The sequence below is a fragment of the Petromyzon marinus genome, unplaced genomic scaffold (assembly GCF_048934315.1).
Source record: "Petromyzon marinus isolate PM22_M1 ecotype Great Lakes invasive population unplaced genomic scaffold, UKy_Petmar_22M1.pri1.0 PM_G_Scaffold_62, whole genome shotgun sequence".
In the NCBI taxonomy this organism is placed as follows: Eukaryota; Metazoa; Chordata; class Hyperoartia; order Petromyzontiformes; family Petromyzontidae; genus Petromyzon; species Petromyzon marinus.
In genome coordinates, this window is record NW_027423016.1 from 1,252,349 (window position 1) to 1,271,696 (window position 19,348).

At 55.9% G+C, this 19,348-nt stretch overlaps 1 protein-coding gene across 1 annotated transcript; it reads left to right on the forward strand.

The window, feature by feature from the left end:
* Positions 1-499: 499 nt before the first annotated feature.
* Positions 500-19,131, forward strand: LOC142919839 (protocadherin Fat 1-like). The gene is made up of 10 exons (XM_076062498.1): positions 500-1,878; positions 2,138-2,262; positions 2,395-2,626; positions 4,150-4,211; positions 5,737-6,063; positions 6,285-6,498; positions 8,476-8,615; positions 13,186-13,482; positions 16,061-16,271; positions 16,966-19,131. The coding sequence occupies exons 1-10, from the start codon at positions 624-626 to the stop codon at positions 17,214-17,216; spliced, it is 3,114 nt and encodes a 1,037-aa protein (XP_075918613.1). The 5' UTR covers positions 500-623; the 3' UTR covers positions 17,217-19,131.
* The last annotated feature ends 217 nt before the right edge of the window (positions 19,132-19,348 follow it).

Below are 19,348 nucleotides of genomic sequence, written 5' to 3' on the forward strand. Positions count from 1 at the left end.
GAGGCAGTCGCCCTCCAACAACAACGGAGGGCGGAGGAGCGACGCTCACAACAACGAGCGGAGCGCCGGGTGGCTAAAGCACAGCAGGTTGGCACAGTAGGGGGCACAGGTGGTGCATCATCCAGTCATCTCAGTCAGTCGACCCGTGGCACCTGGGTCTGCCCCGTGACCTCCTGCCCGCGGGCGTTCGCCACTTCACGTGGCCTCAACGTGCACATGGCCTGGCACAAGCGTCGTGGTGATGCCACCGCCACTTAGTGGCGAATGGCGGTGGTTGTAGAAACGTCCCTTTTGAGCATTTGTCTGCTGCTGTAATTGTAAATGTCCACGTGATGATGATGATGACGACGATGCTGATGAGCCACATTGTCGAGCTATCGTTTACGATGGCCAGGTCGCTTCTGAAAAAGCGCTACCCGGTAACTCAGCGGGGCGCCTTGCCTGGCAAAAAGAAAAATTGTTTGGTTTGTGTTTGGTCTCGATCTGACACGTTAGAGGAGGAGGAGGACCGACACCCCATCGGGAGCGCCCAACGAACCCGGAGACTTTGACGGCGCCCGCCTCTCCGACCGCGGCTCCGTGTCGTCGGCGGCTCTCAGGCGCAGGGCCCGACGCCCGACACGATGGCCTCGGCGCTCCTCCCGCTGCCGCTGCTCCTGCTGCTGCTGCCGCTGTGCGTGAGATGCCTCGCCGGGCAACCCGGCCCGCCAGGGTCGCCCCTGCGCTTCACCAGGCCGTCCTACCACGCCACCGTCTACGAGAACTCCGCGCCCGCCACGTACGTGGAGAGCCACGAGAAGATGGGGATCCACGTCGGCCGCTCGGCCCCCGGGGCCCGGTACGCCGTCGTGTCCGGGGACGAGGAGGCCGCGTTCGAGGCGGAGGGGCTCGTCGTGGGCGACTTTTGGTTCCTGCGCGTCCGCACGAGGGGCGTGCCATTGGACCGCGAGGAGCGCCACGGCTACACGCTGGGGGTCAAAGCGTTCTCCGAGAACGGCCGCGGGGCGGCGTCCGCCGAGGTCTTCATCCACGTGCTGGACCGCAACGACCTGAGTCCGCTGTTCTCGGCGTCGTCGTACTCCGCCGGCGTCGCCGACGACGCGCCGGCGGGCGCCGCGGTCCTACGCGTCGCCGCCACGGACGCCGACGAGGGCCCCAACGGGCGCTTCAGTTACGCCCTGGAGCAGCGCTCGGACGCCTTCGCCGTGCACCCGGCGAGCGGCGAGGTGACGCTCGCCAGGAGGCTGACGGAGCCCGGCGACGCGGGGCCGCACGAGTTCAAGGTGACGGCCGTCGACGGCGGTGGGCTGAGCGGCTCGGCGCGCGTCGTAGTGAACGTGAGCCGGGCGAACGCCCACGCCCCGCGCGTCGCCGTCGCCGCGACCCGCGCGCCCGCGTGCGGGCCGGCCCCCCTCCGCCTCCGCGTGCCCGAGGACGTCCCGGTGGGGGCCGTCCTCGGCTGGCTCGACGCTGGCGGCCCCGCCGGGGAGGCGCGCTACTCCCTGCGGGGCGAGGACGAGGACGGCGTCACGTTCGCGGTGCACGAGACGAGCGGGGCCCTGCGTCTGGCGCGGCCGCTCGACTTCGAGAGGCGACGCCGCTACGACCTGACGGTGGCCGCGCGCGACGGCGACCCCGGGGGGCCGCCGCCGGCGGTCTGCCGGGCGACGGTGGAGGTGGCGGACGTGGACGAGAACCGCCACGCCCCGCGGTTCACGGAGTTCGCGGCGGCCGCCGCCGTGCGGGAGGACGCCCCCGTGGGGGCCGTCGTCGTCACCGTCGCTGCCGCGGACGAAGACCGGGGGATCGACGGGGAGGTGCGGTACTCCCTCGTGGACGGGTCCGACCTGGGGGTCTTCAGCGTTCATCCGGAGACCGGTAGACCACACCCACTACTGCTATCACTACAACCACCACTACTACAGCTACCACCGCTACCTCCCTCCTCCCTCCCCCCCTCATCCTGCACAGTCACACATAGTCACTGTAAGATGTTTTTCTTGTTCGTGTTTTTGTTTGTTTGTTGTGGTTGCACCCGATTCAAGCGCCGAATGGCTCACAGGGCTATAACCAAAATAAATAAACTAAAAAAACTAAAAACCCTCGCGGCTAATGACGCCGTGTCCCGCGCCGGCAGGGGCGATCGTCACGGCGCGGCCGCTGGATCGCGAGACGGCGAGCAGCTACTGGCTCGCGGTGCGCGCTACGGATCGCGGACTCGTCCCTCGCTTCGCCACGCTGCACGTCTACGTGGAGGTGCAGGTACGGGAACCCGTGCGCACTCGCGCGCACGCACGCACGTGTGAGTGCGTGCGTTTGCACCGCTGTGTTTTAAAACGACACGATGCGAATGCCGTGCGTCTCTCCTGCCCCCGTCCCGCCGCCCCCCCCCAGGACGTGAACGACAACCCCCCACGGGCGTCGCGTCCGTGGTACCGGGCCGAGGTGGCGGAGAACTCCCCAGGGGGCGTCGCGGCAGCGCAAGTTGACGCCTGGGACCCGGACAACGCCGACGCCGCCGCCAACACCGCCGCCGACACCGCCGGGGAGGCGCGGGGCAGGGGCCTCACGTTCAACATCGTCTGCGGAGACCCGCAGGGATTCTTCAACATAAACACCAGCACAGGTGGGGGCGGTGGTGCTGGGGGTGGAGAGCAAATCCACAACATTTACAACGATAGTGTAGTGTGCAGTGTTGTGTGTAGCGTATAGCAGTTTGCAGCGTAGTGTATAGTGTAGTGTATAGTGTATAGCGTAGTGTATAGTGTAGTGTATAGTATAGTGTATAGTAGTGTAGTGTATAGTAATGTATAGTGTAGTGTACAGTGTTGTGTGTAGCGTATAGCAGTGTGTAGCGTAGTGTATAGTGTAGTGTATAGTGTAGTGTATAGTAGTGTATAGTGTAGTGTGTAGCAGTGTAGTATATAGTGTAGTGTATAGTGTAGTGTTGTGTGTAGTGTAGTGTGTTGTGTTGTGTGTAGCGTAGTGTGTTGTGTTGTGTGTAGCGTAGTGTATAGTAGTGTATAGCGTGTAGTGTATAGTGCAGTGTATAGTATATAGCGTAGTGTATAGCGTAGTGTATAGTGTATTGTAGTGTATTGTAGTTTAGTGTTGTAAGGACGAGCAGACTTCTTTAGGAGGCACACTCTGTTTATTGTATTATTTCCTTATACAACGCTTAACACACACAAAGGGATATTCGGTCCCCTCACCCGATACCCTAGGGAGGTACAGCCTCCGGACCTGGCGGGACTCACACGTCTACCGCTAACCTCCTTGATACCTAAGGAGGTACAACCTCCGGACTTGGCGGGACTCACACGTCTACCGCTATCCTAGTCCTCCGGCTAGGACCTAGGGGAGGCTATCTGACCCACCGCTGGCCCGGTGGGTCCTGACCACTGGGTTTGCCGAGCCTTAGCCCTTAGAAGGGCTGGAAGGCTGGTCCAGGGTCCTAGCTAGGCTTCAGCCCAGTCTTCTGTCTTCGTGCAGGGAGAGAACTCCCCAAGGTCCGTTGGGTCACCCGTCTTATACTCCTTCGTGGCCAGGTAGAACCAATCATACATTCCCACGTGGAACCGTCTGATTGGTTCGTACCAAACCCTGGCCACGATTTGTTTCACCTCGACTGACCCCAACCGTTGTACCCAGGGGTAATGCTGTACTGCCCTGGTGGCAATGCAGGTTACGCAACAGCGCGTAGTTATAAGTGTATAGTGTAGTGTATAGTAGTGTAGAGTGTATTGTATAGTGTATAATAGTGCTTAGCGTAGTGTATAGTGTAGTGTATATTGTAGTGTATAGTAGTGTATTGTAGTGTATAGTGTAATGTATAGTAGTGTATAGTGTAGTGTATAGTAGTGTATAGTGTAGTGTATAGCAGTGTGTAGCGTAGTGTATAGCGTGTATTGTAGTGTATTGTAGTGTATAGAGAGCAAATCCAACAACATTTACTATCGACGCATTTCCATTTGGCACGATGTGACCCAACATAGCCTGACATCACGTGGTGATGTCGTCTTTAAGTTGTCAACTGACGAGCTACCCCCCCCACCACGTCTCCACGTTGACGCCCCCCACCCCACCGTGTGCGTGTGCCGGCCGGCGTGGGAGGGTTGTGGTTCACCTCTGGTGAACGACTCGTCACAGGTGTCATCCACACCACCAGCAGGCCGCTGGACAGAGAGAGGCAGGCGGAGCACGAGCTGGAGGTAAGAGTCACCGTGAGGGTGGTGGTTGTGGTGGGGGTGGTAGTTGTGGTGGTGGTGGTGTTGGTGGTAGTGGTGGTGGTAGTGGTGGTTGTAGTAGTAGTGGTGGTGGTAGTGATAATGGTAGTGGTAGTAGTGGTGGTAGTTGTAGTAGTGGTGGTGTTAGTGGTAGTCGTGGTGGTGTTGGTAGCGGTGTTCGTGATGGTGGTGGTAGTGGTAGTAGTGGTGGTGGAAGTTGTGGTGGTAGTGGTGGAAATAGTGGCGGTGGTGGTAGTGATGCTGGTAGTAGTGGTGGTGGTAGTAGTGGTAGTGGTGGAGTGATGGTGGTGGTGGTAGTAGTGGTGATGGTGGTAGTAGTGCTGGTGCTATTGGTGGTGGTGATGATAATGGTAGTAGTAATGGTGGTGGTAGTCGTGTTGGTGGTGGCATTGGTAGTGGTGGTAGTGATGGTGGTGGTAGTGGTAGTAGTGGTGGTGGAAGTTGTGCTGGTAGTGGTGGAAGTTGTGGTGGTGGTAGTAGTAGTGGTGATGGTAGTGGTGGGTGGTGGTAGTGGTAGTAGTGGTGGTAGTAGTAGTGATGATGATGGTAGTGGTGGTGGTGGTAGTGGTAGTAGTGGTGGTAGGGATGGTGGTGGTGGTGGAGTGATGGTGGTGGTGGTGGTGGTAGTGGTAGTAGTGGCTGTGGTGGTGGTAGTTGTGGTGGTGGTAGTTGTAGTGGTAGTGATAATGGTGGTGGTAGTAGTGGTAGTGGTGGTGGTGGTAGTAGTGGTGGTAGTGGTGGTACAGTAGGGGACACAGTTGGTGCATCAGCCAGTCATCTCAGTCGACCCGTGGCACCTGGGTCTGCCCCGTGACCTCCGGCCAGCGGGCGTTCGATACTTCACGTGGCTTCAACGTGCACCTAGCCTGGCACAAGCGTCATGGTGACATCACTGCCACTTAGTGGCCGAATGGCGGTTGTTGTTGTGCGTGCGTGTCTGTATGTGCGTGTCTGTGCGTGCGTGTCTGTGCGTGTCTGTGTGTGTCTGTGCTTGCGTGTCTGTGCGTGTCTGTGTGTGTCTGTGCGTGTGTGTCTGTGCATGCGTGTCTGTGCATGTCTGTGCGTGTCTGTGCGTGTCAGTGTGTGTCTGTGCGTGTCTGTGTGTGTCTGTGTGTGTCTGTGTGTGTCTGTGTGTGTGTGTCTGTGCGTGCGTGTCTGTGTGTGTCTGTGCGTGTCTGTGTGTGTCTGTGTGTGTCTGTGCGTGTCTGTGTGTGTTTGTGCGTGTGTGTCTGTGCGTGCGTGTCTGTGCGTGTCTGTGCGTGTCTGTGCGTGTCAGTGTGTGTCTGTGCGTGTCTGTGTGTGTCTGTGTGTGTCTGTGTGTGTCTGTGTGTGTGTGTCTGTGCGTGCGTGTCTGTGTGTGTCTGTGCGTGTCTGTGTGTGTCTGTGTGTGTCTGTGCGTGTCTGTGTGTGTTTGTGCGTGTGTGTCTGTGCGTGCGTGTCTGTGCGTGTCTGTGCGTGTCTGTGTGTGCTTCCCGCCGGCCGGCGCCAGGTGTCCATCGTGGAAGGCGGCGTCCCCCCGCGTGAAGCGAGGGTGGCGGTGACGCTGAGCGTCTCCGACGAGAACGACAACGCCCCGCGCTTCCCCAGGAACCTCACGCGAGTCAAAGTCGTCGCGGCGGCGGCGGCGCCGACCCCGGGCCCGGCGGTGCCCGTCGCCCGTGTCTACGCCGCCGACGCCGACCGGGGCATCAACGCGGATCTGCGTTACGTCATCAGCGGGGGGCACGACGTTGGAGACTTTGCCATCGACCGCGCGCGAGGAATCGTCTACAGCCAGAGCAGGCGGCAGCCTGCGGGGACATCCAACTCAATCACGGTGCTGGGCACACTCCACATGCTACCTCCTCCTCTCCTGCTCTCCCTACTCCCCCTCTCCCTCCTCCTCTCCCTCCTCCTCTCCCTCCTCACGCAGACACGCATGACGAGGTAACCCCGACTCGACGCAAGGACCCCCCCCCCCCCGCCTCGCCTCTTATCGCCGCGACGATTCGACCGCTGAAACGGAACTCGCCGATGTCGGCGTCGCCGGCCCCGCAGGTCCACGCCACGGACGGGGGGCGACCGCCCAAGTCGTCGACGGCCACGCTCCACGTGGAGTGGATCGCCGCTCCACGGCCACCCAAGACGCCCGCGGCCTTCGCCCTGAGGCAGCACGCGGTCACCGTGGCGGAGACGGCCGCCGTGGGCATGGTGGTGATCGTGCTGCCCACGGAGAGCACGTGGGGGAGCCTCCTGTGGTTCAGCATCACAGGTCACGTGGTGCCACCACACACACCACACACACACACCACACACACACCACACACACCACACACTCACCACACACACACCACACACACACAACACACACACCACACACACACCACACACACGACACACACCACATACACACCACACACTCACCACACACTCCACACACACACATACACCACACACACCACACACACCACACACACACCACACACACCACACACACCACACACCACACACACCACACACACACCACACACACACCACACACTCACCACACACTCCACACACACACATACACCACACACACCACACACACCACACACACACCACACACTCACCACACACTCCACACACACACATACACCACACACACCACACACACCACACACACACCACACACACCACACACACACCACACACACCACACACCACACACCACACACACCACACACACACCACACACACCACACACACCACACACACACCACACACACACCACACACACCACATACACACCACACACACCACACACACACATACACCACACACACCACACACACCACACACACCACACACACACCACATACACCACACACACCACACACACACCACACACACACCACACACACCACACACACACCACACACACACACATACACCACACACACCACACACACCACACACACACCACACACACACACCACACACACCACACACACACACCACACACACACCACACACTCACCACACACACACACACATATACACCACACACACCACACACACCACACACACCACACACACCACACACACACCACACACACCACACACACCACACACACACTACACACACACACCACACGCCCCACACACACACACACCACACACACACACACCACACACACGCACCACACACACCACACACACACCACACACACCGCACACACCACACACACCACACACACACCACACACACCACACACACCATACACACACACCACACACCACACACACACCACACACACACACCACACACCCCACACACATACACCACACACACCACACACACCACACACCACACACACCACACAGACCACACACACCACACACACCACACACACCACACACCACACACACACCACACACAACACACACCACACACACACCACACATACACCACACACACCACACACACACACCACACGCACCACACACACACCACACACACACACCACACACACGCACCACACACACACCCACACACACACCACACACACCACACACACACCACACACACACACACCACACACACCACACACATACACGACACACACCACACACACACACACCACACACACTACACACACACCACACACACACACCACACACACACACCACACACACCACACACACCACACACCACACACACCACACACACCACACACCACACACACCACACACACCACACACACACCACACACACCACACACACACACCACACACACACCACACACACCACACACACAGTCACACACACAGTAACACACACATCACACACACCACACACACCACACCACACACACCATACGCACCACACACACACACCACACACACCACACACACACTACACACACACCACACACACACACACCACACACACAGAACACACACCACACACCACACACCACACACATCACACACACCACACACACCACACACACACACCACACACACACACCACACACATCATACACACACCACACACACCACACACAAACACCACACACACCACACACACACCACACACACACCACACACACACCACACACACACCACACACACAATACACGCCACACCCCAACCCACGTGTTGTGTTCATGGTGACATCATGTGGATGGTTTAACGGTGACATCTTGATGGTGGTGTGCTAACGGTGACGTGATGATGATGATGACGATGGTGACGGTGTTGGCAGGCGGTAACTGGGAGGGCAGCTTCCACGTGACGGAGCACAGCGGCTTTGTGGAGGTGGCCAAGCCGCTGGATGCCGAGCGGTGCTCCCTCTACCGGCTCACCGTGACGCTCACCGACGGGACCAACGCTGCAACCACCCTGGTGGGCAGGCACGCGTGTCTGTGTGTGTGTCTGTGTGTGCGTCTGTGTCTGTGTGTGTCGGTGTGTGTGTCTGTGTGTGTGTCTGTGTGTGTCTGTGTGTGTGTCTGTGTGTGTGTGTCTGTGTGTGTCTGTGTGTGTGTCTGTGTGTGTCTGTGTGTGTCTGTGTGTGTGTCTGTGTGGGGAGCGATAGTGTAGCGGTTAGCGCGCTGCGCTATGAACCTGGCGACCCGGGTTCGATTCCCGCTCACGGCCAACACCAGTGACGATTATCTGAACCGGTCCCGGGCCTCCCCTAGGTCGACTCAGCCTCAAATGAGTACCTGGTGCGGTGTGTAAACATTGCCACTAGGGAGACAAAGGCGGTCGGGCGTGGTGCTGGCCACCCACCCCCTCGTGTACCGTTCCGGCCTTCATAGGTGCTCGCTAACAGCACTTGCCCCTACAGTCTGTTAAGGCTATATGGGGGATCTTTGTCTTTGTGTGTGTGTCTGTGTGTGTGTCTGTGTGTGTGTCTGTGTGTGTCTGTGTGTCTGTGTGTGTGTCTGTGTGTGTCTGTGTGTCTGTGTGTGTGTCTGTGTGTCTGTGTGTCTGTGTGTGTGTCTGTGTGTCTGTGTGTGTGTTTGTGTGTCTGTGTGTGTGTCTGTGTCTGTGTGTGTGTCTGTGTGTGTGTCTGTGTGTGTCTGTGTCTGTGTGTGTGTGTGAATGTGTGTGTGTGTCTGTGTGTGTCTGTGTGTGTGTCTGTGTGTGTGTCTGTCCGGCAAAACAACCCCCTACCTCCTCGCGGTGCCGGACGGGCAACTCTGTCGTGGACAGTGCTGTGGGGGGAGATCCAATTTTGATTGGCTCCTCCCCTCATGGCATATGTGTCCACCACAGGGGCTAAACGGGGGCTCTGGACGGGTGCGAGGGGCTGGTAACCCCTCCACCTTCAATGAATTACCACGAAACCACGAATTAAACTGAAATATGTAACTAATAAGCTTGTGCCGGAGGCCCCGGGGGGCCAGGCGTCTATGACGTCTCCTGGCCAAACCCCAATTGGCGGAGCCAGGAGATTGAATACCTACCCTCGGGGCTACTCCAGAAACAACGAAAAGCCACTACGGGTGGCCACGTGGAATGTTCGAACGCTCACTGCAGAAGAGAGGCTGCCACTCCTCTGTCGGGAGCTGGACCGGTATCGCCTGGATCTATGCGGCATTCAGGAGGTCCGGTGGACCGGCTCTGGCTCCTGCCACCATGAGGGGTGGACAGTCCTCTACTCGGGGCAGCAGACTGCCAAACAACAGGGTGTGGGTCTTCTTTTGAACAAAAGAATGAAGGGGGCGTGGGAGCGTGGCGGTGAGGTGTGGGAAGCTGTAAGCCCCAGGCTACTTTGGGCTCGCCTTCCCATCAACCGGAGGCGAGGAATGGTGGTCGTGGTTACTTATGCCCCCAACGAAGATGAACATCCGTGGAGGGATGCAGACAAAGCCGATGAGTCAGATGCCTTCTATGACCTCCTGTCACAGGTGCTGGCTAAAGTGGCCTCTCGGGATAGAGTCATCATGTTGGGTGACTTCAATGCCCGAGTTGGTCATGATACTGGCACCTGGTCTGGAGTGATTGGAGGGCATGGGCCAGATCAGCTCAATAACAACGGTAGGAGGCTGCTAGATTTTTGTGCAGCCCATGGGCTTGTAATTACCAACACGCTGTTCTGGCATCGGCGCATCCACACAACATCATGGATGCATGCCGGGTCCAAGCAAGAACATCTGCTGGACTACATAGTGACGGACCAGCGAATGCGAGCACATGTCCTTGACACCAGGACCTACCGTGGAGCTGATCTGCCCTCTGACCATCGACTAGTCATCTGTAAGATGTGCCTGCCATTCTTCCACTCCGGTGGTGGGTGTACACCCAGGACCCCATTCCAACCTAAAGTGGCCTGGTCTCAGTTATCTGATGAAAGTTGCAAGCGAGAATTTCATCATCGCTTGCGGCTGGGATTGGCATCGTCCCCGACTCCTCCTGATGTCGAGGGTAAATGGGCGAGGTTTAGAACTGTGACTCATGCAGCTGCAATGGCTGCTTTGGGTACACGGTCCAGACCTCCCCAGAGACCCTGGCTGACAGAGGAGGTGTTCAGGATGGTTGAGAAAAAGCGACAGGCCCACTGTCATCGGCTACAGAATCCCACGTCAGAGAATGAGGAGGCTTACCGCAGCCTTCGCTCGGAGGTTCGGAGAGCCGTGAGGCGCTGCAAGGATGGGTGGTGGTCGCGGGTTGCAGAGGAGATGGAGTCTGCCTCAGTGGCCCGTGATCACAAATCTCTATTTAACTCCATCAAAAAAGTAACCTGCAGCGCCACACCTATTACCATCATTAGGGGAAAAAACGGTGATCCAATCTCCGACCCCCAGGAACAGGTTCGCAGATTTGCTGAGCATTTCTGTGAGGTCCTGGGGGAGGGAAAATCCCTCAGCCAGGAAAACATCGTGGCACAAAGTGAGGATGACCCTGCTGAGGCTGCGGTGCCTCGAATATTGGAAGAAGTCACCCCCTGTGAGTGGCTGGCTGAGGTGCCATCTGCTGAGGAAGTATTGCAGGTGATCCGGAGTCTGAGACCAGGAAAGGCAGCGGGCAGAGATGATCTCCCAAGCGAAATGCTGAGGGAGGGTGGCGTTTGTGCACAGACTGCCCTATATGACATCATAACAACAGTCTGGACCACTGGACGGGTTCCGCAGGATTGGAAGGATGCCCTGGTGGTCCCCCTTTTTAAGAAGGGGGACCGCACAGACTGTAACAACTACAGGGGCATCTCACTCCTCAGTGTGCCGGGAAAGGTCCTGGCAAGGATTATTCAGCATCGCCTTGCCAGGCACGCTGAGGAGAGGCTTGCGGAGCCCCAATGCGGTTTCAGGATAGGGCGGTCCTGCACAGATGCCATATTTTCTGTCCGTCTGCTACAGCAGAGGTGTAGGGAATTCCAACAAGACCTACATCTCTGCTTTATTGACCTGGTCAAGGCCTATGATACCATCAGTAGGCCTGGGCTCTGGGTCGTTCTTCGTGCTTTTGGAGTACCTGACCATCTGCTCACGATCATTAAGGACCTTCATGATGGTGAGCGGGCCCGGGTAAAACTACGTGGCCGGGAGTCAGAGCCATTCCCTGTACACCTTGGGGTGCGACAGGGATGTCCTCTGGCTCCAACATTATTTAACATCTATTTTGACCACGTAGTCCGTGAAGCCTTCAATAGCTGTACCAGGGGAATCTCCATATGGTACAGATATAATGGGAGGCTAATCGATGCCCGGGTGCGGTCAAGGGATGGCTCCCTATTGCTCAACCACGTTATGTATGCTGATGATTTGGTAATAGCTGCTCAGTCAGAGGAGGAGTTGGAGACGCTGCTGCTGAGACTGGAGCGTGCCACTAAGAGGTGGGGCCTTACCATCAGCCCCACCAAAACTAAGCACCTGCCTGGGTATTTTGTACCATCGGACACTCCACCCCCACAACTCCCAATCGGTGATGGGGCAGTTGTGGAGAGAGTGGAGAGTTTCCCATACCTGGGCAGTGTGCTTATGACTGGCTCCAGTTTAACAGCAGAGGTCTCACTCCGAATCAGTCAAGCGGCAATATCTTTTCATCGGTTGTGTAACGCTGTGTGGAAGCTACCTGGTCTGTCGCTCCGCACTAAGCTTCAGGTCTTCTCGGCCACGGTCATTCCCTCCCTTCTCTACGCTTGCGAAACGTGGACCCCCCTAATGGAACATCTTCGCCGGTTAGAAACATTTAGGCTGGCCTGCCTACGATCCATCCTGGGTTTAACCAGACTGGATTGTGTGAGGAGCTCACAAATCCTTGAAAGATCTGGGCAGGGTCCCATCGGTGAGCTCCTCCGGCAGGCAAGGCTGCGATGGCTGGGTCATGTAGCCCGCATGCCCAGCCACCGCATGCCGAAACAGCTTTTGTTTGGCCGGATTGAGGGGGCTAAGCGGGCGCGGCACGGGCTAGAGAAGAGATGGAGTGATGTGGTACAGGAGGACGTGGAGCTGAGTGGACTTGCCGATGACTGGTACCAGCGGTGTCAAGATCGGCCTCTGTGGAGGAGGCTCGTGAAGGATGCTACTGGGCAGTTGGAGGCAGTCGCCCTCCAACAACAACGGAGGGCGGAGGAGCGACGCTCAGAACAACGAGCGGAGCGCCGGGTGGCTAAAGCACAGCAGGTTGGCACAGTAGGGGGCACAGGTGGTGCATCAGCCAGTCATCTCAGTCAGTCGACCCGTGGCACCTGGGTCTGCCCCGTGACCTCCTGCCAGCGGGCGTTCGACACTTCACGTGGCCTCAGGGTGCACATAGCCTGGCACAAGCGTCGTGGTGACGTCACCGCCACTTAGTGGCGAATGGCGGTTGTTGTTGTGTGTCTGTGTGTGTCTGTGTGTGTGTCTGTGTGTGCACCGTCCACGACAGCGTTGCCCGTCCGGCACCACGAGGAGGTAGTGGGTTGTTTTACCACCCGCATCACCACATTACTCACCCCCACTACCCTCACCACCCACCCCCCCGCCAGGTGGAGGTGACGGTACTGGACGTGAACGACCACCGGCCCCGCTTCTCCCGTGACCTCTACGAGGCGACCGTGGCCGAGGAGACTCCTCCTGCCGCCGCCGGGATCCTGCGGCTGGAGGCGACGGACGCCGATGCCGGCGCCGTCGCCGCCCGGCTCTCCTTCTCCCTCGTCGGCTTAGGCGGCGGCGACGCCGCGGAGAGCCTGCGTCTGTTCCGCGTGGACCCCGTCACCGGCGAGGTCACCGCCGCCGAGAGGCTGGACCGAGAGGCCAAGCGGAGCCACCTGCTCACCGTCATGGTGAGAGGGCGCCACGCCAGGTGCACGTGTGTGTACGTGTGTACGTGTTTACATGTGTACGTGTGTGTGTACTTGTGTGAGAGTGAGGTGTGTACGTGTGTGTGTACGTGTGTGAGAGTGAGGTGTTAACATCACCACTAGGGAGACTAAGGCGGTCGGGCGTGGTGCTGGCCACCCACCCCCTCGTGTACCGTTCCGGCCTTCATAGGTGCTCGCTAACAGCACTTGCCCCTACAGTCTGTTAAGGCTATACAGGGGATCTTTATCTTTGTGTGAGTGAGTGTGTGTGAGTGAGTGTGTGTGTACGTGTGTGTGTGCGTGTGTGTACGTGTGTGTGTGCGTGTGTGTACGTGTGTGTACGTGTGTGTGTGTACGTGTGTGTGTGTATGTGTGTGTACGTGTGTGTGTGTGTACGTGTGTGTGTGTACGTGTGTGTGTGTACGTGTGTGTACGGGTGTGTGTGCGTGTGTACATGTGTTGTGTTGTACGTGTGTGTGTACGTGTGTGTGTGTGCGTGTGTGTGTGTACATATGTGTGTGTACGTGTGTGTGTACGTGTGTGTGTACGTGTGTGTGTGTACGTGTGTGTGTACATGTGTGTGTACGTGTGTGTGCCGACCGTGCAAATCGAAGGTGCTGATGACGACGATGATGACGACGATGACAACGATGCCGTGACCGCTGTCTTGCGTGGTGACCATAGTGTCCTGTATAGTAGTGTTTAGCGTACTGTGTAGTAGTATATAGTGTACCGTATAGTAATGTGTAGTGTAGTGTATAGTGTAGTGTATAGTAGTGTGTAGTGTATAGTAGTGTATAGTGTAGTCTATAGTGTAGTGTATAGTGTAGTGTATAGTAGTGTGTAGTGTAGTGTATAGTGTAGTGTATAGTAATGTGTAGTGTAGTCTATAGTGTAGTGTATAGTAGTGTATAGTGTAGTGTATAGTGTCCTGTATCGTAGTGTTTAGCGTACTGTATAGTAGTGTATAGTATAGTGTATAGTAGTGTATAGGCTAGTGCATAATGTAGTGTATAGTGTAGTGTATAGTAGTGTAGTGTATAGTGTACTGTATAGTGTACTGTATAGTGTAGTGTATAGTAGTCTATAGTGTAGTGTATAGTAGTGTATAGTGTAGTGTATAGTAGTGTATAGTGTATTGTATAGTAGTGTATAGTGTAGTGTATAGTAGTCTATAGTATAGTGTATTGTATAGTTGTGTAGTGTATAGTGTAGTGTATAGTAGTGTATAATGTACCGTATAGTAGTGTATAGTGTAGTGTACAGTGTAGTGTATAGTAGTGTATAGTAGTGTAATGTATAGTAGTGTATAGTGTACTGTATAGTAGTGTACAGTGTAGTGTATAGTAGTGTATAGTAGTGTAGTGTACAGTATTGTATAGTGTACTGTATAGTAGTGTAGTGTATAGTAGTGTGTAGTGTAGTGTATAGTAGTATAGTGTACAGTAGTGTATAGTGTACTGTATAGTAGTGTACAGTGTAGTGTATAGTAGTGTATAGTGCAGTGTATAGTGTAGTGTATATTAGTGTAGTGTATAGTAGTGTATAGTGTAGTGTATAGTGTTGTGTATAGTGTAGTGTATAGTTTAGTGTAGTGTATAGTAGTGTAGTGTATAGTAGTGTATAGTGTATAGTAGTGTATAGTAGTCTATAGTGTAGTGTGTAGTGTATAGTAGTGTATAGTGTGGTGTATAGTAGTATAGTGTAGTGTATAGTGTAGTGTATAGTAGTGTATAGTAGTCTATAGTGTAGTGTATAGTGTAGTGTATAGTAGTGTACAGTGTAGTGTATAGTGTAGTGTATAGTAGTGTACAGTGTAGTGTATAGTGTAGTGTATAGTAGTGTGTAGTGTATAGTAGTGTACAGTGTAGTGTATAGTAGTGTAGTGTATAGTAGTGTGTAGTGTAGTGTACAGTATAGTAGTGTACAGTGTAGTGTATAGTATTGTGTCGTGTAGTTTGTCACGTAAACAAACCGCGTAACCGATGGCCACGTTTTGTTTCGGTGACGACAAACCTTGGTGATTGGCCGTGTCAGGTGCCGGTGTCGCAGTTTGACGGCACCGCAGCGCCGGTCACGTCGCACGCGACCAGCACGACGTGACTCACCGCGGACGGTCTCCTCCTGTCAGGGGGCGTTCGTGGCGAGCGATCTCTCCGCTCGGACCTCTCTCTCACTCTCTCTCTCACTCTCTATCTCACTCTCTCTCACTTTCTCACTCTCTCTCACTCACTCTCTCTCTGTCTCACTTTCACACTCTCTCACTCTCTCTCTGTCTCACTTTCACTCTCTATCTCTATCTCACTCTCTCTCACTCACTCTCTCTCTGTCTCACTTTCACACTCTATCTCTCTCTCACTCTCTTCTCACTCTCTGTCTCACTTTCACTCTCTCTCACTCTCTCTCTGTCTCACTTTCACTCTCTCTCACTCTCTCTCTGTCTCACTTTCACTCTCTCTCTCTATCTCTCTCTCACTCTCTCTCTCTCTCTCACTCTCTCTCCCTCACCCTCTCACTCTCTCACTGTCTCTCTCACTCTCTCACTCTCTCGCACAAACAGGTGCAGGACGGCGGGATCCCCGTGAGGCGAGCGTACGCCACGCTGGCGGTGAGCGTCGACGATGCCAACGACCACGCGCCCCGCTTCACCGGCGGCCCCTACGAGGCCCGCGTGGCCGAGTCGGCGGCCATGGGCTCCGCCGTGGTGCGCGTCACGGCGCTGGACCGCGACGAAGGCCCCAACGCCGACGTCAGATACAGCATCAGCCACGGTGACCGCCTCACCACCACTCCCACCGCTCCCACCACCACTTCCACCACTCCCACCGCTCCCACCACTCCCACTACCACTCCCACCACTCTCACCACTCCCACCACTCCCACTACTCCCACCACCACTCCCACCACTCCCACCACTCCCACCGCTCCCACCACTCCCACCACCGCCACCACTCCCACTCCCACCACTCCCACCACTCCCACCGCTCCCACCGCCACCGCTCCCACCACCACTCCCACCACTCCCACCACTCCCACCACTCCCACTCCCACCACTCCCACCACTCCCACCGCTCCCACCACTCCCACCACTCCCACCACTCCCACCGCTCCCACCACTCCCACCACTCCCACTCCCACCACTCCCACCACTCCCACCGCTCCCACCACTCCCACCACTCCCACCACTCCCACCTCCACTCCCACCACTCCTACCACAACCACTCCCACCGCTCCCACCACTCCCACCACTCCCACCGCCACTCCCCCCCACGCGGAGGGAGTTTCTGCACTGGAGCACATTTCCCGTGTCGCGTTTTTTTCGTGGCGACGCTCCGTCGCGTGTCTCTCCCCCGTCCAGCTCGGATCGCCGGCGGCCGACGGGCGCCGGGGCTTCCCACCCGCGGCGTTCGCCCTCGGCGGTTCCCTTCGCTTTTGACGACGCGAACTCGCGAATTCCCCCGGCAGGAAACGTGGGGAATTCCTTCGCCGTCCACGGCGCGCTGGGCGTCGTCTCTGTGGCGAGGAAGCTGGACGGCTCCGCGGTAGAGGCCTACGAGCTGACGGTGAGGGCGGCCGACCGGGGGCGCCCGTGCCGCTCCACGAGTATCACCGTCCACGTCGTCGTCGTCGTCGCCGCCGCTACCGCAAACACCGCCTCGGACGGCGCTCCACCCACATTCGCCTCCAGAGGCGGAGTGGTCGATTTACACCCGTAGAATAACACAGAGACCCGTAGACTAACACAGAGACCCGTAGACTAACACAGAGACCCGTAGACTAACACAGAGACCCGTAGACTAACACAGAGACCCATAGATTCACACAGAAACCCATAGATTCACACAGAGACCCGTAGACTAACACAGAGACCCATAGATTCCCACAGAGATCCATAGATTCACACAGAGACCCGTAGGCTAACACAGAGCCCATAGATTCCCACAGAGACCCGTAGACTAACACAGAGACCCGTAGACTAACACAGAGACCCGTAGACTAACACAGAGACCCGTAGACTAACACAGAGACCCGTAGACTCACACAGAGACCCGTAGACTAACACAGAGACCCGTAGACTAACACAGAGACCCGTAGACTCACACAGAGACCCGTAGATTCACACAGAGACCCGTAGACTAACACAGAGACCCGTAGACTCACACAGAGACCTGTAGACTCACACAAAAACCAATAGACTAACACAGAGACCCGTAGACTAACACAGAGACCCGTAGACTCACACAGAGACCCGTAGACTCACACAAAAACCAATAGACTAACACAGAGACCCGTAGACTCACACAGAGACCCATAGATTCACACAGAGACCCGTAGACTAACACAGAGACCCATAGATTCACACAGAGATCCATAGATTCACACAGAGACCCGTAGACTAACACAGAGCCCATAGATTCCCACAGAGACCCGTAGACTAACACAGAGACCCGTAGACTAACACAGAGACCCGTAGACTAACACAGAGACCCGTAGACTAACACAGAGACCCGTAGACTAACACAGAGACCTATAGATTCACACAGAAACCCATAGATTCACACAGAGACCTGAAGACTAACACAGAGACCCAGAGATTAACACAGAGATCCATAGATTCACACAGAGACCCGTAGACTAACACAGAGACCCAGAGATTAACACAGAGACCCATAGATTCACACAGAGACCCGTAGACTAACACAGAGACCCGTAGACTCACACAGAGACCCATAGATTCACACAGAGACCCGTAGACTAACACAGAGACCCATAGATTCACACAGAGACCCATAGATTCACACAGAGACCCGTAGACTAACACAGAGCCCATAGATTCCCACAGAGACCCGTAGACTAACACAGAGACCCGTAGACTAACACATAGACCCATAGATTCACACAGAAACCCATAGATTCACACAGAGACCCGTAGACTAACACAGAGACCCATAGATTCACACAGATCCATAGATTCACACAGAGACCCGTAGACTAACACAGAGACCCATAGATTCACACAGAAACCCATAGATTCACACAGAGACCCATAGACTAACACAGAGACCCATAGATTCACACAGAAATCCATAGATTCACACAGAGACCCATAGACTAACACAGAGCCCATAGATTCCCACAGAGACCCGTAGACTAACACAGAGACCCATAGATTCACACAGAGACCCGTAGACTAACACAGAGACCCATAGATTCACACGGAGACCCATAGATTCACACAGAGACGCATATATTCACACAGAGACCCGTAGACTTAACACAAAGACCCATAGATTCACACAGAGACCTGCTGGACTATCCTACTCACTTCACCAGCCGTCCACCACCCAGCCTGCCTCTCTCTTTACCCCCCCTCGGAGCGGTGCTGGGCCTCCCCTATGTACGCTCTGCCTCAAACGAGCGTACCTGCTGCTGCAGCTCCTGCTGCTGCTGCGTAGTGAACATCACCGCGGGGGAGACAAAGGCGGTCGGTCAGGGGTGGTGCCACAGTGTTAGGTGTGCGAGTAGGAGCACTCGTTCCGACAGTCTGTTGGGGCTACACGGGGCGTGGGGAGTCATTGTCTATTGCGGTGACATTGTCAGTGAATGTTCTCGATTAAACAAAATTGCTAAACGTTGTTTTGGATTTTTGCACGTACAATGTTTTTGTTTTTTCCCTGCAACTCATTTCATCGTGAGAATGGGGAAATGCAGAGGGGGTGGGGAGAGGGGTGGGGTGTGCAGTAACATCCAGCCACGTGACAATTCAACGACGGTCGAGTTTCTCGGAGAGTCCCCGACGTGAAGTGAACCTCGTGGCCGGACCCCCCGGGGGTCCCCAATAAACGGA

Excerpts from the sequence above, each read along its gene's own strand:
- LOC142919839 (XM_076062498.1), top strand. The coding sequence starts at position 624 with ATGGCCTCGGCGCTCCTCCCGCTGCCGCTGCTCCTGCTGCTGCTGCCG. Across the intron at positions 6,499-8,475 it reads CCTGTGGTTCAGCATCACAG|GCGGTAACTGGGAGGGCAGC; the intron begins GTCACGTGGTGC and ends CGGTGTTGGCAG. Across the intron at positions 13,483-16,060 it reads GCCACCTGCTCACCGTCATG|GTGCAGGACGGCGGGATCCC; the intron begins GTGAGAGGGCGC and ends TCGCACAAACAG.